Below are 23,648 nucleotides of genomic sequence, written 5' to 3'. Positions count from 1 at the left end.
GCTTTCTATTTTACTTTCATAAAAGATTACTTTTTTAATTAAAAATAACATTCTGCATTTAAATAGAAAATTCGGCTCACTAGCATGTGTTGATATCTCTGTGTTTTTTGACCCCCTATAAAATAAGCCTCTTTAATAAAATAAGCCACAGGACAGAGAACTAATAATTAATAGCCAAATAATCTATACAGCTCGTTACCTAAGAATTTTTGAAAAGATTTCATCTGCTTTTAACTCTAAAGAAAAGAATATGTTTAGAAACTAGATTATTTCTATTTAATCCTGTCCAAAAAGATCTCTCAATAAATATTCGCTTCTAAAATTTCGCTCGGTGAAAAGAACGGAAAGAATATGCCTTGAAAATTAATTGCATTATTTTTCAAGTTGAATTCTGTTTCCAGAATTCATTACGAAATGAAAAAAAAAATTGCTAAGTAATGCATATTTTAAATTTAAATGAAGAAATGCTGCGAAAGTTTAAATCCTAGTGAAATTAATGATAATTTTGCTATGCTTTTTTCAGATCATATATATACATTTAATGAGAATACCTGCAGATAATAAATAATTTAGCGCAGCGGAATTAAAAAGGTCATTGTCTTTATGAAAGATATTTATCCCTTTGAAACACATCTAGTTCCATTTGTTAATTAGTGTTATTAGGAAACGTTGAAAGAAAGAATATATTTCATTATAATGAGCATCATACAACTGTGACATAAGAAATATTCATATGTCTTGAGTTTAGAAAAACTGCAATTGTTAAATTGTGATAAAATGAGAAAATATCATTTGAAGGGGTATATCAAAAAACCAAGGGCTTAGTTTATGGAGTTTAGATTTTAAGTTAATGGTTTTTGATTTGGTTTATTAAGCCTCGAGGGCTATCTTTCCAAAAGGGGGGATGCTTTCGTGGAAACTTTCTAAGGGAAACTTGCTCATATACACGTTGCACATGGAAAAACCAAGAAAACGCCGATGCATCTAGCCCGTTCGCAGAATTCGAAACCTCGGACCGAACTACCAGTGTTCAGCGACTTTACCGCTTGGCCGCCGGTGGACCTTAAGTTAAAGGAATTACTGCAATACCATATAAACAACACCAAGTATCTACTTCAGTTGATACCATGGATAAAATAACATATGATCAGCTATCACGATGAAACTTTCCTAAATTTAGCAAATAATTAGTTATTACGATACTACAAATTTGGAAAAGAGAACCTATCAGCTTTGTCCATTTGAGCAAGAAAGAACTTCATTGAGCAAGAAATACATATATTAATTTATTATAATCACAGAAACTACAATGCAAATAGAATTATGCTGGATTATAATAGAGCTTGTAGTACATCGAATATATCTTCATAAAAACTTTATATTCGTGCCAGATTTAAAGAAATTTATTTTAAGAATGCAATTCTTACATTTTTCACAGAGGGTAAAACCCGCATTTGAAAATCACCAGTGCCACTCAGAAGGAACACAACACGGTATGTCCAAAGGCATGATATTGAACTAGAAAAAACTGCTTATGCAAGTCTTGATTTTCCTTTCAAATTCCTCTCGTGAGATATTGTCTAAATGAAGATCGAAAACCACCGTCATTATAAGTGCGATGAAGAATTCTAAATGTAATTACGAACGAGAAAACAGCTAATACGGAGACAAATACAGTTCTATGTCAAAAGTTAGTGTTAGTAACTTTGCACTATTAAGTCCTCAAATATTGTTTAAATCAGTTTACTGAAAATTAAACTCCTTTCATTTACTGTTCATTGTAGAATTTTACGCTGATTTGATCAAACAAATGTCAGCAAACTGCTGTTGCACAAGGAATAAAAACATCACTGCAATGAAGTCTTTCTGTAATTTTATGAACAAATCACGATTCTGCATGTAATATGCTTACGAAAGCTTAGAAACTTGCATATTTAGAGTGAAATTCACTCAGTGCCTGAAACCTGTATACAGATTAGGAATACCGAAACGTAAGTTCTAATCGAGATTTGAGAACTTAAACAAAAAAACGCTGACGAAATTATGTGTAAAAAGGAAGAATTAATATTGTTGCATTCTACGAGTTCAGGGATTTAGAGTGATTGATGACAACACTTGATAAAGAATCAAAACACAATTTATTTGCCAGTGAATACTGTTACACAGAACAGTTCGAAAGGCACATGTACAGCCGTCATAAAACTACGACAAACACGCTGAAATAATCAACAATACAGCTTTCAGGCTACAACGGTGAAGACAGTTTCACGGCCAAGCACTAAAGTACAGCTCCCGCCTCAGTCGATCACTCTTATCTCTGAACTTAAGACACTACTTAAAGATACCACTCAAGATATTACTTTCTCCACTTACAGACAGAGTATATACAGCTTTATCCTACCTTCGAGAACATGCTCGAAGAAAACGGTCAAGAATGCGTTCTAGAATGTTCTTGCTCCGTCTATGGCATATTGCCAATTTTAATGCCAAATATCGCGACATGGGCGACTTCGTGCTAAATTTGGTAACCCTGCCTTTCCTTGCCACTTTCTGGCAATCCTATAACCGCTTTGAGGGAAAGCTATCGCACCGCAACTCGGCATTTCGTAACAATATTTTTTTATTGTAAGCTAAGTTAACCTTTATTTAGCAAAATCTTCACATTTATTGTAAAGTGTTATCATTAAACGTGTAATATTTAAAATTCTGCTCCTATCTTCCAAAAGGTTCCTCGGATTCAAATATAGTCAATATAAAATTAAATCCTTAAATTTTCATTCAAAAGCTTTCATCAGTCTTCATTGCACTGCATAGATGATTTTGTTACTTCTAATGGTGAATGCATATGATCATAATATCTGCATAGTATTTTTACAATAAATAGCTTATCTATTTTCCATTATGCCTGGTATTGCAACGTTGGGAGACAACGTAGTGAAGATGGTAAGTACAATAATGCAAATTATATAAAAAATATTAATACTTATTTCACCATACCATACTTCCTCGCGTATTTTCCCCCGTATTTTTCAGTACTAGGTTCTGAAAATTTTTAATGTATTCGCACAAATTTTCCCTACCTCAGTGAGTTCAGAAAAAGAGCTCCCCTAACTTTTAAAATAAAATCGTCTAAGCATTGTTTTCGTCTTACTAACAATGATATACCCTCGCAAAATACCTGCGAAGGTCACGCTGAATCGTTTCCTTCAAGAATCTCTATACAAACTTTATGGCACCGTAATACAAGCACAGACACATCACAGCGAAGCAAAACGAATTGACATTGTCTATGATTTCGCTGACTCGGCTACACATTCACCTTTTCTAATTATTTATGGATGATTTGAGGCCTATGGAGCAGCAGAGACAACAATAAGAGTGGAAGAGATTTAGGTTACAGAGAAGCAAGAAATGAAAATATCTTATTAGATATTGTTATGTTAATATTACTATCCATTCTTATTGGACTGAGAGAAATAATATTGTGATAATTACCTATTAGTTAATAGTTTATTATCCACGACTACTTTTCATTTGTTATGCTTTTACTGAAATTTTATATTTCGGAAACTGAATGATCCGCATAATTTTACCCTTTTGATTTTGAGACGATAAAATTAATTTAAAAAAAAAAAAAGAGGGAAATATAACGGGGATATACGATTTTTATTCTAGCCCCATATACACATCCTTTTCACGCATAAGTCTGTTTCAAATTCCTCTCTTAAATTTGTTTTCTGAATTTTAACATAACTATCATTAATATACCATATACTCTTATTATACCAAATAACTAATATAACCTCGTCGCGAAACATATTAATGATCTCAAAATATTTATAGCATAAAAATCGCCAAAACATGCACAGAATCTTGCTATTGTATACGCAAATGTGTCTATTGTAAGAATGTTCTACTTGGAAGTACTGGATATCACTACAAGTACGAATTCGTGGTTATGTTTTCAGAACATTCGATCGATAGTTGCAGGTTCCAGGCTCTTGGTATAGAAAATAAAATTACTTGCAGCTTGTACCAACTTATGCAAAGGGTCGTTTAATAGTATAATATTATAATTCTGGTAAAGACGCGAGCCTGGAATATTTTAAACAATTAAGTAAATATGTTTGAAAAGTGTTTAAGAAATCAAATTTTATAACCATGTTCTTATTTCCTATTTTCTTTTCAATGCCTCTTTACTGCCTCTCCAGCGGCTAACGCTCATTGCACCTTCTCAATGCCCGCTTAATGCCCAATGCTCGTTTAAGTTCGCTTTGGAAAACTATGATTTAGAAAAAGAGGAACAACTATTAGGGCTACGATTAGGGTAAGTTGAAGTTCTAAACAGAAATTTACCGTGACTAACATGATAAATCGGAGTAATCTGCCAGATAATATCCTCCCATTTGCCAAGGCAGTTAATAGGTGAAACTCATAGTTCGCAATTATTTGAGCATAAATCAAGTTTAAAAATTTTAAACTATAAAATCTGTCAATCTGTCTATCTAAATATATTTTGAACTCCCGTCCTGTTCAATATTCTGCAAATGGCTTTACACTGACGAGTTAAAAAACATTAGGACCATTCCCACGTTTTTTAATGAACTCTTCTGGATGACGTGTAGGGAACGTAATTAAGTGGGAAATGCTGCTTGGAGACAATAAGGAATCGTTCTTATTTATCTCTTATTTCGACTGACAGACATGAAGAGTATTTTTAATTCGGATAATCAGTTTGACTTTCCCTATAGTACTTCCTATCTGTTCTTTTTTATACTTAGCCACTTGTTTCACAAATATGAACAGGAAGAGAGAATTGTCGACTAATGATTGATTACTTTGGGTTTTTTGTGATTAGGATATAATGAACTTTATTTTTGTGATTAGGATAATATTCAAAATTCTGCTCAACCTGCTAGTTGCTGAAGAATTAAATTTTAACTGCTGCCAGAAACTAAACCAAATGCACCAAATGCAAAAATAGACCATTTTTACATAGGAATGCGCACTGGCAAATACCATCCGCTTGTGCTTAGAGGACACTCTCTTTCTTCTCTATACACCCATGAGGACAACAGACTTACGCTGTTACTGCGTGTCCTTCTGGAGAAGAAAAGAAATACTATATGTGCTTAGAGGACACAAAGAAACTACACTGAGCAGCACAAAACTTGATTTTCTTAAGGCACTGATATTGCCGGAATATCGTCGCTTATTCTTTTTGGACCGCCACCATCATCTGACTAGTACTTCATTCGTTTTTCCTCTTGGATTACTACATCAAAAGTCTTGTATACCCCAGTTCTATAGCGGCTGATATTTATTTCAAAGCAATAATCCTTGAAGCACTAGCTTATGTCTGGCGAGAGGCTTGGCATCTTCAAACAAGTCCACAGATATCCATATGTCAGTATTGCAAGGCATTATCGGATGAAATTAACTTTGAACATTTTCTCTGAAACTATAATGTTTGTATGTCTAACAAACATGATGTCCTACTTTATTCATATTCCTTATTGCTTTACTTTTCTTTTACCTCTAGCACATTCGAATGACGCCCGCAGCTACATGTTCCAGTGCAAACATGGTTTCATTTTGTAAATGTAAGTTATTACATTTAAATTTATCTAAGACCTTTTGAATCCTTCTATTCATAAAGTAAGATTGCTTTATGTGCTTAGAGGTCCAAATTCCAGGTCTATTAGAAGCTGTATAATAATCACTGTGTCTTAATGCATATGTATTTAGTTGACATTATACACAGTTCTGTCAGAGCTGAAGCTACATAAATTGTTTGTAATTTTTAATTTGCAAAAGGCCACGTTTATATTACAATAAATTCAAATTTTCTTTTGCTTGTATTTGTATGATCGTGTAGACCCAATTTTAATTAATTATTAAGCAAGTTTAAAATTATTAGATTTTACACCTGCGTAATAATTTATTTAATATTTGTTGCTTTCGATCATAACTTGCCAAAGGCAATGGTAAAAAAATGGGGACTTAGTACTAGGCATTTTGTAAAATTAGTAAGATCTGCCACATGTTAAAAATAATCTTAACTATAAATTACTTTCCTCTCAGTTTGAAATTGTTAAATTTTCTTCCTTAGTAATTAAAGTTACGCTTTAATTGGTAACTTTAATTACCAATTACAGTTATACTTCAAAGCATAACTTCTGTGTTATTTAGAGTGCAGAAATAATTTACGTCATAACGTCATATGTAACGGATAAATTATTTTGATAATAACTAATAAATATTTTGATTCGCAAATGCAGTTTCAACCTACACATTACAATTTTACAATAAAATAATTCATAAAATATTTATATTGTCAATTTGTCTCTCTAAATTTAAAGAGAAATCAATCATCATTTACTACCTGCTTCATTATTATACCTTAATTAAAAACGTATATTAAAAAAGTTGAACGTTATACTGGATAATTTCGATCGAACGCCAGCCATCAGATGCATGACGTTTATAATCGTTGTGGGAGAGATACTAAGTGCAGGATGTTTGCTAACGTTTCTGCTTTTACATGATTTAATGGATAAAGCACCTCAGGATCTTCTTTCCTGATCCATTTCCTGTAACATGAGGGTGGAGAGTGAGTCATTTAAGTGTATCACATGATATTCTAGTACATAATGTATAGGGAGAAAATGCAGTTTTGGGCGCTAAACAAGAAACAGAATGAAAGGGAATAAAACAGCTTCATTTAATGAATTTTTACAGATGTAGAAACAACACACAAAATTTAGAATTTTTATACTTAAAAAAAACTAAGTAAATAACTTTCATTATACACGGTTTTTTTTTCGCTGCCTATTTACTTATTTCAAATGGCATGAAAAGTTTTTATTTTGGAGATATTTTTATTTATTACTGAAAAAATATTTTAAAAGCATACTCCTGATTAGAATTGCTTAACAAAGAATAACAATCACGGATAAAGGTAAAAAATGGACAAAATAGAATAGAAAATTATAAAAAGAATTTAAATTATAGTACAAAACAAAATTAAATATTAAAAACTTTCGTCCTGGAGTTTATTTCTTTACTTCAAAAGCATTTTACATATGATAGATTTTGTCAAAGTTTAAAGAATCGTTGGCATTATAATGCGAATAAATTTAAATAATTTTCAGTATTTTGAATATTTTATTTTAGTAAATAATAGTTATTACTTTACAATAAATAGATTTTTGATTTTATTAAACTGTTCTTTACTTTACTAACTATATTAGCTATTACTATGCTTTATCTGAAATAAAAAAATTTCAGCGCAGAATTAAAATGGAATAGCTCATGAATATATTTTGCTTTCTCTATCCAAAAAATCTTTTTTAAATAAAAACAGTAAAAGAAAAGGGGGTAAATAAAATCGGTTCTATATTTTTAAAGAAGTACGCAATATATGGCCTTAAAAACATATTTTAATAGCTACAATAACGCTGCATATATTTTAATTTATACCAATTTGACATATTATTAAAAGAATTAAAGATTTAAATGAAAGAATTTAAATTAAGAAACGCATTTACTGTTTCCAAGGTGATTCGATACATTTTGAATACTTTTTTTTATTTAAGAACTTTCATCTACTTTTTATGAGTATTATTAAATGGTTTGTAAAATAAAATAATTTCATGCTCAAAACAAATATTCTAAAAATTCTATCGCTGAATATTAATACATATATACATATATAGAGAATAAAAACCTAGTACTATTCAATTGATTAATATAAACATAAAAATGCAAGCTTTTATTTAAAACCTTATATGGCCAGAAATATTTAAAAAACATCATAAAACGTAAGTAGAATTTTTCTTTCCCTGTTTTTGTGTTTTAAAACACGTTCAAAACAATTTTAATACACTTATTAATTATGATGTATTTTCTAAAATATTTACAATGAATATTACTTTGTCGGTTTTTTTTTTTTTTTTTTTTTTTTTTTTTTTTTCATTTTTTAAAAAAGCACAAATTGAATTTTGAACATAAAACATTTTATTTAAAACCGCTCAGCAGCCTATGTGATTTCTTGTCTTATTTTAACCCTCGTATGTAAATTGCATTTGAAATTACTTTAGGAGTATTTTAATTAATTAAAGAGTTTTATGTAAGAAACAATTTATTTTTTGTAGAAGCTTAGTAAACTTCACTGATAATACACACAGAAGTATTTACTGATTTGAATAAAAATTTATATATATATATGAACCTGCCAGTTTAAAAGTGAAAAAAAAATTTCCAACTTAGTATTTAAATGAATCTGTTTTTACATACAAATAGTATGCTGATAGTTGCAGTCATATTTAGTAACATTCCTCTTCTTTTACACTGATTTTAAAGAGTTACTTAAACAATTAAGAAGTGAAAAATATATACGCAGTGGGGGGTGGCATTTAAAGAGCTGTCAGAATTTTTAAAAATCCTTTTTAGACTATTTATTATCGTTGGATCATTTTAAACTTTCTCTGCAGAGTAGTAAGGGTATTAAGGTAATTTTTAGCAAAAAATTGAAAAATCAGTAAGTTCATCGATTTTTGAGCACCAAGTCCCCTGAGATTGAGATGGTTGTTAAGCAATTACAGATGGATTGAATTCGAAATATAAATTAAACATTTTATGTTTTTCCGAATTACTAAAACTTAGTTGAGCCGCGAAGGAGAGTAAAAGGTTACTAAATTAAAGGCCTTATGTTTCGTACACTAAACCTTGAGGTAAAGTGATGATGCATATTCATAGTGATGGAACGTAAAGTAAAATGACAGTCAAAAATTTTTAATAGAATAAATACTAAGGATATTTCTAAAGTCAAAATACAAGGGGCAAAACTATCTACGGCGCTCAAGCGAGATTTTTTAAGATTTTTTACATCTCTCGCTGAGCTACAAGTCTGCTCTTGCACTCGCTCCTGCTGACCCATTTTTTTTTAGTTTAAAGGAGCTTTGTCCCTGAAGGACTATTGTTTTCGTTTTCCGATTTTGCGTTGAATCACTCACTATAAATGTCCGTTTCACTTTCCAAACTGTTGCCACCAAATTTTAGAGTCATCCATTATATTTGAAGAAATTAAATAATGGAAAATCTGAATAAATGTATTTATATTTCTCGCGTGGTGATAAAACAAGGGTACATAGAGCCATCGAATTTTGAATGACGTAATAATCCTACGAATATAGGCATGTAGAAGACCAAATTTGAAATTTGGAATTTGTTTTATTATCGATTTCATATCTTGTAAAACTTTAACGAATTTTGATTAACAAACTCAAGGATTTCAAAGTGAGCAATGGCAACACTCTATGGGGGGGGGGAAAAAACTTTTTATCTCCAACGCGCGGAACTGTGTATCGGAAATTCTAAAGATAGGCTCATTTTAAAATTATTTCGCGACATTGCTATTGAACTGAATTTTATGGTTTAAGTGCAAAGAACATGATATTTAATAAATAAAGGTAACTCACAAAACGTTGAAAAAACGCCCCTTTGGACGTAATTTAAAATCTGAAAATTTTAATTTTTTTTTGGGGGGAGGACTCTTTTTATGTTTATAAAGCCTCATTTTCTTCGCATTTACGCCACCTGCAGTTCAACAACAAAATTTTTAAATGCTGTATAATTGCGTTTGTGTAGAATTTCCGATGCAGTGTTAAGTATTGACATACAATTTTTATTTTTTCAACCTTTCCTCAGTTTATCATATCAATATTCAATTTCTTTAGTAAGACGGTTAACATAACTTTTTATGTGTCAACATTATTAACAAAATATCACGTTTTTCGCACTTACGCCGCACACAGTTCAATTCAATAGCAAAATTACAAAATATTTAAAACAGCGTATCTTTGGAATTCTCGATAGAGTGTTAGAGTTTATCATACATATTTTTATATTTGTTATATTAGTTCTTTAAAAATTATCCGCTTGCTCGGCCAGCCGCCTAAAACAGTTATCAAGAAAAAAAAAAGAAAGTTTACAATGATTTTAGTGAGTTCAACTAGTGTAATTTCATAAAAATATTGAATATTTCTAATTAGATATCTCATGATTTTAATGCATGTTCATTTAAATCAATCATATTGAAAAGTAGAAAAAATATTCTTAAGAACAATGTTTATTGCTCATTTAAATCAATAATATTGAAAAGTAGAAAAAATATTCTTAAGAACAACGTTTATTGCTTTTAAATTGCTTAGTTTATTACTCAGTAAGCTTCTAGCCCCACCAGCGGCCGAGCGGTAAAGTCACTGAACACTGGTAGTTCGGTCCGAGGTTCGAATCCCGCGAACGGGCTAGCTGCATGGGTGTTTTCGTGGTTTTCCCCATGTGTAACGTGTATACGAGCCAGTTTCCCTTAGAAAGTCCTCCACGAAGTCATCCCTCCCCTTAGGCAGATAGCCCTAGTGTGCTTTGCTGTAATTAAATACACCACCACCACCCACACCAGTAAGCTTCTAAATTAAATTTTGAAGGGCAACACGCTGATGCATGGAAGATAAAAGTATTTTATTTCCGGCAATGTTTTCATGGAGCTGTGTTTGCTGATTAAAATTAAAAGATAAATATCTTACTCTTTGCCGAATGGCAACAGTCTCGCGCACTGGAGATAAAAATTTATATTACTTCAAAAAGTGTTGCCTCTGCTTTCTCTCAAATCCTTGAGTTTGTTAACTAAAAACTTATTAAAGTTTTACACAATATGACATAAATAATAAAACCAATTCGAAATTCAAAATTCGGACTTCTGGGTGCACATATTCCGATGCAGAACTACATTTTTCAAAATCTGATGGCTCTAAGTACTATCGTCTTTTCATAATACGGGCTTCCTAGTTCGAGAGGAGAACTTCGTTATTCAAAATTTGATGACTCTAGGTACGGTCGTCTTTTCACAATGTGAGGAACATACGTAGATGTATGCAGATTCCTCATTATTTAATTTCTTTAAAAAATAATACAGGGCGATAATATTTGATGGCAGCAATAAATTTATAGGAAACGATATTCTTTAATTTTTTTAACTCCTTTTTTTGGGGGGGTGATCGAACTTTCAGTGTTATATTCATGCACAAAAACTAGATTCTGAAGAAGCGATCTTTTTAATACATATGTTAGAAAAATGTTTAAACTGCCGTAATTTTTAATTTAAAAAAAATCTGTTGAATGCTTCAATAAAGGAATAAATAACTTGCAAAATTCATAATGCTCAGCTCTTATCTTTAATGAACACTTTTATAAAGGCTGCCAGTTCATTAGATAACAACGAATTATTAAGTCATCAGAAACATTGACTTCAAAAATATGATGTGTACACCACATGATTTCCTTGTACGGAATATTAAATTATATGCATTTTTTCCTGCATTTCATTTAAACTTATTGAATTGAATTAGACGATAGCGCATAAACCGCAATAGAATAAATGCACTCTTTAAAAATTCACTATATTTATTTATCATATGGACACTCTGGTGCTAGGTTTAGTTAACAGCGTAACATCTCATTCATTTTGTAATTCAGAATGCTCCAAAACTATATTATCTGATGAATTGTCTAATCGTTGCCACATGTTTTACTCAAATACTAAAATAAATCTAAAACGATGTATAAAATAAATTAGAGAAATAAAAAAGAAACATCTGTTGTTGCGAAGCTTAGTTTCTTTAGATTGGCAACAAATCCACTAGTCTGCTAAGATTCAAATGTAAACAAATATGGCTGCTAGGGTAAAAAAATTAGGCTTTGCCTTACTTAAATATCTTTTAATTAGTTGATAATACTTCAAATATTTCATGCAGGTTATCTAAAGGCTTAAAAACCTTAACCGGAAGATAAGAACAACATAATTCAATCATTTTTAAAGCAAAAAATGCACAATTTACCAATATATAAGAATCCCCGTGAGCTCAGTTTTATATATATATATATATATATGTTCATTTATTTTTGGTGCATCCAATTGCCACCAAAACGGGAGGTGCACAGCTACATCCTATAGCTGTCCTATATACAAAATTTCAACGTTTTGAGGCTATTCGTTTTTAAGTTATGCGAGATACATACGTACGTAAAGACGCCACGAAAAAAATCTCTTCTGAATCCATTTTAAATCCGTTTCATAATTTTTTTGTGTAAAAGAGTCCTTATCTGTTCATACGTACAGATGTCACGCAAAAACATCGTTAAATTGCATTGGATAGCGGATAAAACGGATATTTTCTTTGAAATATGGTACGTGAAATTTTTCGTGAACACAATACTTCCTTTACTTCGTAGAAAGAAGTAAAAAAACCTCCTAAATTTGGCTCACGATTTTTTTCATTCTTGAATGAAACTTAATTTGCTGTTCTTTGAAAGAAATTCTGCTTGTGGTCTGGTCGATTTTTAATCAATAATAAGACCAAGAAAAATTTATAAGGCTTTTTTCTTGAACTTGAGCTATAATTATTTGTCTGAGAAGCAGCTGCCTCGACTAATTTCCTTCCTGAAATGAATTCAAATTGAAATTTGTTAATTATTTAGAGAATTACTGCCTTAAATGTAAAATATACGTGTAGAAACTTCTAAAAAAACATTAACATGTTATCGATGAGAAAAGCGATTAAAAGTAGGATAGTTTCGGGTGTAACATTACGATACTATGCACTTAACACACACATATGCCTCTGTAAATGTTGCAGTTAAGCAAAATATAAGATCTTTAATTTATCTTCCACAACTCCTAGCAAACGAATTTTTCCTCGAAGTGTTGCTATATGCACCACAAAGTACCTCGAAGTATTGTTATATGTACAGCAAAGTACATGATCTTTGATTAATATGACAAATATAAACATTCTGCAATACTTAACAGTCAACCAACCGATACAGTGCTTAGGGACACTAACTGCCGTAACGATAGGCCAGAGTTCGAATCCCGGAGAAATCAGAGATGTTTGTGAGCGTATAGTGTCTATGCGGCAATGGTACACTCAAAATACAAGGCTTATCATAACTCTCGATGGGTTAATGGTAGGAAAGAGGACTGGGAGACTGTAGGACCGAGGTATTCTCCCTTTGGGACATATTAGCTGTAAGCTCAGACGCTGGTAAGCTGCCTTGCGAGTGCAGTAAATGAGGGTGTTCTCCCTCAAAACCGAGGCGGAACTGCTTAGTTAGCGTGGCAGAACTCTACCTATACGCCCAATGTTGTGAAATTCTGGAGTCCCGCCCATTTCTACCTACACCTGTAATGCTGTGTTGGGATTTATCTCACTTGTCTGACATTAACATCAGAACAAGCCTACGAATTTCATCGTGGTGAGGTATGCAAGATTGCGCCTGTCGTTGGCAAGAGCCTTGAGCACCATACAGGTGACCTTACGGCTTTGCTTAGTTTCCCTCCCCCCTCCCAAATTTGACGGAGAGCACCTCGGGGAGGGAGGGGTTCGAAGGTCTTCACCTCTTCCCCTACCACCAACCTCTCGAGAAGACTTTCGGCTTGCCATATATTTAGAGTGCTTCCATGCCTCACAGACATAATACATTTACCACATCCATGCTTTTCCGGGATTCGAACACGGGCCCTTCGGAACGGCAGTTAGTGTCGTTAACCACTATCCCGGTTGGGCGGCACCCGGCAACCCCCACTATCCCGTTTGGGCACTGTAATGCTTAACAAGCTAAGTGATTTAAAAGCAACAAATGTCCTTCTTAATAATTTACACCTTTATTTTGTTTTTTAATAAGGTATCTAACTCACATAACTTAAAATATGCCCATTTAATTTAAAATATACATTTTTATGAAGAGTTACCGTATTACTGTCAATAATTAAAGACATTTCTATGACCATGTAATAAGTCCCTCGTTACGGAATCGTGCACAACTTTATTTACGTTTAATAGAATTTCTTAAACATGAAAGTAGTTAAAGCTTTGAAAGTATGGCCACAAAACTCTTGTTTTGCATATACCAACAAATTCACTGCTTCACTACCAATCTTTAAATTTATCTACGTCAAATGATTGCTCTGTTTGAAAGCTTGTTGAGAACTATTCAGCAAAAAAAGATCAGAAAAAAAAAAAAAGAATCGTTCAATTTTAGATGAGCTAAAAGAACAAAAAAGAAATGACAGGAAAAAGATTTAACGTCGAACTTGTTAACCATTTTTTGTCTTTTCGATTTGCCCTTTTAAATAATATAGTTATCGATTTTCAATTTCTTTTAGAGACAAGAAAATCAATAAATACTAGGTTACACATATTCTTAAGCTCTTGAAGTTCATTTAAAGTTTCCGTGTAATATATCGATTAAGAGTTTTAAAGCATATGCTTATAATTGTGAATGAAATGTTTTACATTTTCTGATCATATAAAAGACAGAATTCATATCCTGCAACTATAGTAAGACAATAAAGTAGTTTACTAACGAATTCGTCTAAATATTGAATCTTTTGGCACCAAACCTCTGGCAATCTGTCCGCACTCCCTTCTCAATTTTGTTTTCGTGGTTCATTTACCTTTGGATTTTGGAAATCACAATTTCTTAATGGCCTTTCTTAGCAGCAATGAGTGATTTTACATGTTACACATACAATAATTTTTTGGATATACATCTTCGAGATTTTTTTCGATTTAAAATATTGCCATTGACTCGACTAGCATAGGTATTTTGATACAAAATCGAACTTTTTCTGAAATGACATGCCAAATTTTATTCCATATTTCGATTCTACGACTCAAATTATGCCTAAATATTAAATTTTGCAATTTTGGGTGAGTAATTTATGGAGAAATTTATCTTGGCAATATTTTTTCAATTTGCACCAAGAATAATACTTACTTCTTAATTTATAGCAACCTATTTTCCTTTCATTTTTCTTCATTGATCACTAGCTGAAAGAAAGGTCATCATTCATACTTTCAAATAATTTTCACAAAGTGCTTATCACATTTTCGTTATTATCGCTTATCATAAATACGTCAAATTTCAAAGCGCCCCAAAATGTAAATTCACGTATATCTTAGGAAATTTTGAATAAAAAACTCTAATTTTTTGCAGGTATGCTTAGATATACATCTACTTTTAAGATGATGGCAAAGCTTTTATAGATAATAATTCAAGTATTTTTCTAAAAATTTATAAAAACTATTTAAAAATATAAATTTTAAAAATAAGTCATAAAAAATAGGCGAATTTTATTTGAAATGAACCTATATTTCGAAATATGAAAGGACGAATTAAATAAGTTTAATAAAAAGGAGATATTAATAAATATATATCAAATTAAATTAATATTGAGGAGCTAAAATTTTCAGAGCTAATTTTTAAAAACTATTCGTGCGAATTTTACAGAACTTGGCAGTTTGGCGTAATTTTAGTCGTAAAATCGGATTGTGGAAAAACATTGGCATGTCCTTTCAGAAAAAGTCCGATTTTGGTCCAAAATACCTATAGAATAACGCTATATATAAATCTAATACATATCCTAAGTCCCGCTTTCGAAACATGAAAAACACAAGTTGAATTTCGTCAATCGGAACAGTAGAACGGGAGCTATAGAACTGTCTTTTTTTTTTTTTAATGCGCAGTGTATCATGAAAACATTTTTCTGACTACATCTGGTTGTTGAGGAAATTAACATCTTGTTGCTACATTCTAAAGATTTTAAACGTAAGAGTTCATCACGCGACATCAGTCTTTGACTCCTACAGGTTGGCGAGTGAAATGATACCATTCATAACATCGAAAATTAAACTAAAAAGTCTAAACGTCTTAAAGAGAGTATTATAATTATTTTATTTAATGTTAGTTATTTTTTTGTTATATGTATTTTATCAGTTAAATTTTACCGTTATTATGACGTTACATAACTACTGAATTATACCTGACTTTCGAAAAAAATGACTACAAACTTTGCTCTTTAATAATTTATATTTCCAAATACAAAACAAGATAGAAACTTCATGAAACAGGGATAGAAAATTTTATAAAATAATCTGAAACTTTCAGACTTTATATTACGCCCAAAGGGGCATTTTTTCATTTATATACACGTACACGTTTCGAGAGCATTTGGGCTAATGTTCCTTTGAGCTAAAAATATATAAAAATTTCCGATAGACGTCTCGCACGCTTGAGATAAAAAAAAAAATTCTATTCATGCGGTGTTGCCACTGCTCGCTTTGAAATCGTTGAGTTTGTTAACCAAAAATTCGTTAAATTTTGGAAGATTTGAAATACACAATAAAATATGGTCACACAATGTGGTCAAAATTAAAACCAAGCAATTTCAAACAATTTAAATTTTTGAAAAGTTTCGCAATTAAAAGTTTTATATCAAACACGGGGCTTTACTTCGGAAGAGCCAGATATATGTGAATTGTATATAAAGATCAGCTTATCTAAAAGTCATGATCACGAAATCAGGAAAGTTTAGGCTAATATTTTTAGTTCTTTGATTTCTTATTAAATTTCAAATATAAAAAGTTTTATATGCTCTGCTTCTATTGTATAAACCTAATCCCTGAATATGGAACTTGTTAAAGAATTTTCAAACGAAAAAAAAGTTCCATTTATTTATGATTTTATTATTATTTATTAGTCCAAAGAGGCAATTTGCCCAGAAGGACTATTAATTTCGTTTTGGCATTTTGCTTATAAATGTCGGTTCACTTTTCAAATTGTTGCCACCAAATATTATCGACCTGTGCTATATTTAAGGAAATTAAATAATGAATAATCTGCATAAACATATATACGAGTTTGTTTCTCGCATTGGGATAAAACAGCGGTACCTAGAGCCATCAAATTTTGAATAACAAAATCTTCCACCGAATATGGGCATCTGGAAGACCAACTTTGGAAGTTGAAATTTGTTTTATTATCGATTTTATATGTTGCAACACTTCAACGAATTTTTTATTAACAAACTCAACGATTTCAAAGCGAGTAACGGCAACACTTTACGCGAAAAGAAACCGTTTTTAGCTCCAGCGTGCGAGACTGTGTATCAGAAATTCTAAAGCTTTGCTCATTTTAAAATTATTTTGCGATATTGCAGTTGAATTGAATTTTATGGTTTAAATGCAAAGTACATGATATTTAACAAGTAAAGTTAACACACAAAATGTTAAAATAACGCCCCTTTGGGCGTAATGTAAAATCTGCAAGCTTTTCAGATTTTTTTTTTTTTTTTTAATTTAAATGTCATGGAAAATAAATAATTTCTTTAAAAATCTATCTTCAATAAATTATTGTAAATAATATTAATAAATTAAAATAAGTGTATGTGTATCTATTCTTGCGTATCGCATATTCTGCATCGTAAAATTTTACTTAAAATGTATGTCATGTCAGCTAATGTCAACTGTCGTTTATTAGCATTATGTATCTTTAATATAAAGAAATTAAACTTTATAAGCTAAACTCAGAGCACAAAATTTTAAGAAAAATTTTAACAGGAGAATAATTAAATTGTAATATATTTGTATAGTTAATAGTCATAATAATATGCGTATATTTATTTATAACTCCTTTCATTTGTTAAACACTCAGAGTTCATTTTCTTCTTATGATCAATAAGGTCGGTATTTATTATATATGCATGATGAAAAAGCATAACAGACGCATACATCATATAATAATTTATGTTATACGGTTTTATATGACTTAAGTATATTGATATGCAAAGATTTATCGTCCAGTATTGGTATATTCCGTTTTTGTGACTCATGTATTACACGTACATACACACACGCTGCATATATTACACAGACTTCTATGATTTGTTGACGCAATATGTTAATTCAACCTTATGACAGTATGTTTTCCTATTACCTAAGATATGAAGTTACTCAAATCGTTTCATGATTCAGCTCATGTAAATAATGTAAAATTTATAGGATATAATTTCCTAACAAATCTCAGCTGAAATTCAGTAATTATACATGGTTAAGAATATACATAACGAAGAACTTGCTTGAGAGGCTACTTGCTTTAAGAATATGCTTACACATTATTTTCGGAACCATTAACAACATTAACAACATATGCTCAATGATTCAGATTTACATACCCTAATTTTAAATTCCTTACGAACTATGATTTAGAAATGTATGAACTAACAAACTATATGTATCTTTTACATGTGATATTATTTTTTTTTTTGTAATCATAAACAAATATTTAAATAAATATTGTCAAATATTCAGTAAATTTGCAATGTTAAATTTGTCACTAAAAACATGTAACTCTCAAATGTGACATTCATAGTTTTTAACTGAAAATCTACTTTAAATATGATTACGTAACTAATAAATAATAATAAACTCAACTGTACAATACTGTCTTAACGCTTTCTGTCATAAACTGTTTATTAGTCTGCCATCCCATTCTTCCTATTTAATGTATTAAATACATGTTTTTATGTATAATTTTCATAAAAGGTCGCTATTTTAGTATAAATTCACATAATATACAATATATCCATTTCAGTATGCTCAGCTACAAAATCACACATATGTGCTTTTAGTACAGAACGCCATATTACGTATGACGATAGACCTGCATATATATTTTTTGTAAAAGTGCAGGAGCATTACTTTCAATAATAATATCATAAACATAATTCCAGTAACATTCAGCATAGCCTACGGTCAAACCGCAAACAAAATTGACGGTATCGTCCATACGCAGTCCTAACCTCTATCACGTGCGTCATAGTTCGCAGACTATCGCCTGCCAGACGAAAAGCAAAACACGGACTCACCTGTCTGCCCCTTTCCCAGAGTCTTCTCTATTCGGTAGGGCCCCACGTACTGGTAATGGTGGCCCTCTCCGCCCACAGCGGGCCCTTCCCGCTGTGACGTCATGACACCCGGGGGCCCCTCAACTCTTCAACAACTCACTAGTTCACTCGTGCCATGTGGTGCCGCAAATAGTAATCCAGAGTGGCACCGGGTGGTGTTTTCGTTTGCCGAATTGCTGTCCGCCATACTGCGTGGGGTGTAGAGAGATCAATCGATGGTGGCTCGCTTGCTGTGGCTCGGTCGGGGAGAGAGAGGAAGATGACGTGAAGGGAAAAGCAGGCGCCTGAGCTCGCCCATTCAAGTCGTGGGGCGAGCAAGACGCAGGGTTGCCATAGCTCCTTGGCGGAACCTGACGGTGTTTTGAAACTCGCCAAAAAGCAGAACGTTAAAACGATGATGGACAACCTCTTTTCGATAACCCATTTCGAATGAAAACAGGAATCATCGATGGCGCTTTAAAAAATTACGACGTTTCATCATAATTTATGGAGTGAGGGAGAGATTACCTGAAAACGGCACGTTTCTTGCAGAACAGACTACAATAGGTATCTGAGTAACGCGGATTTGAATTGAGCGACTCGACTTAAACGCAGATTTTGTTTTATTCTAACAAACTTAATGGGGTTAAAAAAAAAAAAAAAAAAAAAAAAAAGACTGAAAATCAACGACAGTGTAAAAACGAACTTAGAAATGATCGAGTGGCCTAAAATTATTTTTAAAAAATGACATATTTTCTTTTACGTCGTGGATGCGCAAAATGTATATAAATACTAGTATGTTTTATCATTTATTAGCATAAAATATAATGAAATCCATTGCATAAACCTTTTCAGTTCTGGTGTTTAACTGAAGTGCAACCCTGATGAGTACAGTGGTTAATAACTCCGGCTGCCGTACTAGTGGGCCTGGGTTCTAATCCCGGAGAAGGCATGGATGTTTGTAAGTGTATAATGTGTGTATACTTAAAGGAGAGGCACACAAAATACCATCGAGCCAAAAGTCCTTTCGAGTGGTATGGTGGTATGAGAAAAGGAACGGGAGATCCTCTATCCGTTTGTCGGAGAGTTCTCCATATAAACTTGGGCAGGAGCTGCACAGCTAGTGCGGTGAGATTATATCTTTCTCCTGTATGATAAATAGTGAAATTATTGTTCCGTCCAATTGTACCTGTACCTGTTTAGTTAAAGTATTAAATATAATACATATTTTTTTTTATTTTGTTTCTTAAAGTATTCCTGAATTTGCATCTTAAGAAAGAAAACAGAAATTATTCAAGTTTCTCACTTTTAAGAAATGTATGAAAACATTCTTAACGTTGATTTATAATGATGAGGAGATTTCACAAATGTTTTCACTTTATTAGTAGTAATTCTGGAGACTTGATAATTGTCTATTAGCTTAACGTAGACATGCACAAGATTTTATGAAATGAGTTAGAAGATCACTTTTAAGATAAACTCACTTCGGCAAACTTGATAACTAGCATACTATCTTCTCCTTTATATATAAGGGTGAAACCTTTTCGTTCGCCTGGTTTTGCAGTGAGATATATCACGGATCTTTGCCTGAAACGCCATTCTTAAATGAATTAAATCATATTTGTTTACTCTGTAAGGTATTTCTCCCGCCTTCTTAGCATGCCTTTGTAGTGTAGTGGTCAGCACGCTCAGCGCGTATTCGAGAGGCCCGTGGTTCGAGTCCTGCCAAAGGCGTTGCTTATTTTTCCTCTCTTCTGCTTTCCAAAAATACCTGATATCTCTAAAACTCTTTGAGGAATTTATTGTCTATATTATACATATAATGGAATTTTGTGTATTACAAACTGCGACTTGGTGCTTACAGTTATGTTTTTTTTTCACTAAGATAGTTCTCTTTTACGCTTTATATTCTTCCATTAAACAAGTCTTCTTTATTGTTCTTATTGTTAGCATACTGTGTTGCTAAAAATAAACATTTTTACTCACGTACAGTTTGGATCGAAGGAATTATTCACAACATGCTTTGTTATGCGAACTTTGTTAAAATCTCTTTCCTTTCAGAAAACTTTCAGTGCACATCTACCTAAAGGAAAAGCCTAATTGAAAAATAATTACATTCATTTATCTTTATTTGTTGAAAAACAATTATATCGCTACCAAATATGCTGAAACACATAATCATAAAGGATGCTTCAAATATTATAAAATCTCTGAAGTTTGTAAGATTCTAGCTAAATTATAAGATTCTTTGCAGAATTCTAGCTAAATTAATTGTGTTGGCTAGATCTTTACTTGAACTGTGAAGGGTCTGTTCGCTAATTCGGACTGTATCAATGAGAAGATGTGAAAAGGGTGAACAGACCCTTTTATTCAACTCAAGAAGTAATTTACAGATAACCCTCCTGGTGCTTACAACTTAGCCATACTTTTGGATGTAACTCAAAATATAAATATAAAATTAAGTTAAATAATCATGTTCATGTAGAAGTTCAAAGGGACACCCAGTGTTTCCTATGAGTAAATGGGTATAGTCTAATTGCACTTCCATTATTTATTAAAATTTAGGACATATGAGTTACATAATACACAATTAAGAACATAATAAAGAGATTACAAGAAATGTTAACTGTCGGTGCTACTGATCTTACATACTTTGAATAAATATCCAGTTGTTTTATAATACTTAGAATATTTTATACTAATGTTTTGTGAAAAATAATTTAGCATATAACAATGAATTACGTAATAAAAGGATAAAAGTTAAATTGTAAAGATTCTGTAATGTGTATTTTAAGTTACAGTTGAATGTCAAGAATCTTACGAACTAGTAAACGAATAATCGCTTAAGTTTGTGAGACAGTAAATAAACTTGGAAAGGATTAAAAGACCTTTTATTATTCAAATAAGATTTAACAGAACTCCGTCTTGGAGTTTTACAATAAATCCGACACTCGGGCTTGAACTTAGGAAACTAAAAATTAAAACGTAACTAATCTGAACTAAAAGGATATAGCCGATGCTATCAAGATTCTAACGGAGGTGGCCCCTTAACTATAACTGACAACGAAGCTATTAAGAGTCTAAAGCATGGCCGAAAGTAAGAATAGATTAAAAGAGAGTAACCTAAAAAGGCGAACGCGTGCTAGCCAGAATCTCTGGTTCTCTCTGACTAAGACAGTAGAACTTCGCGGTCAAATACCGCTCTTCCTCATTAGCATTCAAACGTGATTCTGAAACTACGTTCTGGCCAGAAGTGGTAAGTTGAAATTAAGAAGCGATAGGAAAGGAAGTTTAACTCAAAATTTAACCGTTAATAAGCTTAACATAATCCTTACAAAATAATCAGCCGAAGCTGCACAGAGATAATTAAAGCGAGTTGGCTCTTATGCCTTACCACCGACGTACACAAACCGGCAATTAATATGCACGGCCGTAAAATAGCAAGTGAAATAACGTGGCTGAACAGCAGAACACGCTGTGTCCTAAGTAACTCATATATTAGCTTAAGTAGTATTTTTTTTGCTCTACCTTGCATATCACGAAAAAATGAAATAACATTCTGGCAGGAAATGGAAATGAGAGAAAACAGAAAAGATACGCAACTGAACAAAACTAGTTAGTTTAAAACTAAAATACCGTTTCTTATAATTTCATAAATTTCGTTTGCTAAATGCAAACTTTTTATCATTTTTGAATGTTTTCAACGATTATGTTAATACAAACTTGAGATTTTGTCTATACAACCATTTTAAAGATTGTAAGAAAATGGAAGGAATTAACTCACATTTAATACAGGTCAACTCGTTCGAAAAGTCCATAAACCCAATTTGGTAAAATAAGCGTGATTGTATCAAATGATTTGCATAGTCAAGTGCATGTTTAAATGACTACTTTAAAATGCTTAAGCAATTTTCCAATCATATTCATGCTGTCCAAATGCTCCTTAACTGTTCCTCAAATGAATAACCTTTCTCCTCAGATATCAGCGCCGACTGATGGTGATACTGCCCAAGCTGGGAAATAGTGGTGCAGAACAATCTGAGATTTTTATTTATATAACGATCAAAATTGAAAATGCAATAAATCCACATTATGGAAATAAATCTGCCCTACATTAGATAAATATTAAAAATTATTCTTAGTTAACCGAATGATAAGTAGCACAAATCTATCTAGCATTATTATTTTCGAAGAAATTATTCAAAATCATTGATATAATATATATTTTCATAGCTATATTCATATATTAGACAGAAATGCGTTATTGTTACAGTTCTCTTATTTTTCAAATTAGTTGTTAAATGGAATCAGTCTTTCCTTCTCGAGTTAAAGGAGAAAACATTTATCTCTGCTACATACACTTAGAGAAAAGCTTCAAAAATTTATGTCTAGGGTTTTCAAACTCAACAGTTAACTATATTCTGAAACAATTCTCTATGTGTTTGCTGTATTTGCGTGACCTCGTTTAATGTGATAATTTGAAGTATTCATGATATATACCGATTCGATTGTGTTTGGAAATATCGACAGTTTAACTTCTGCCGTTAATTTTAATATCCTTCATTAAAACGTAACTACATGAAATGCCCAAAAAATAAATCAGAAAATAGTCAAGGAATTAAATAATTCCCGAATGTCAAAGTATGAGATTATTGATTGTACCTATTTATACCTCTTTGCAATGCCATATCTACTCGACAATTCAACCAACAAGTTACGCTCGCAAAGTAGTATTGAGTCAGTCTCTTTAACAACTTAAAGTGTAAGACACATTTTATACAACAACAACGTAAACCATTACTCTATTTGTTACTCTGCTAAGAAGCTTGTGGAGTTCCACCCTTTTATCAACCAGCTAAAT

General features: G+C 31.9%; 1 protein-coding gene across 1 annotated transcript in view; it reads right to left on the bottom strand.

The window, feature by feature from the left end:
• Positions 1-19,077, bottom strand: part of LOC118189324 (serine/threonine-protein kinase BRSK2-like) — a 399,000-nt gene extending 379,923 nt beyond the window's left edge. The window contains exon 1 of the mRNA XM_035359908.2: positions 18,770-19,077. Coding sequence (XP_035215799.1) covers positions 18,770-18,872 — 103 coding nt within the window. The 5' untranslated portion in view covers positions 18,873-19,077. The remainder of the gene's footprint in view (positions 1-18,769) is intronic.
• Positions 19,078-23,648: the final 4,571 nt, after the last annotated feature.

Source organism: Stegodyphus dumicola, chromosome 2 (genome assembly GCF_044657685.1).
Source record: "Stegodyphus dumicola isolate Sdum_Otavi_A_Nest chromosome 2, ASM4465768v1".
Lineage (NCBI taxonomy): Eukaryota > Metazoa > Arthropoda > Arachnida > Araneae > Eresidae > Stegodyphus > Stegodyphus dumicola.
This window is presented reverse-complemented; position numbering and strand designations above follow the sequence as displayed.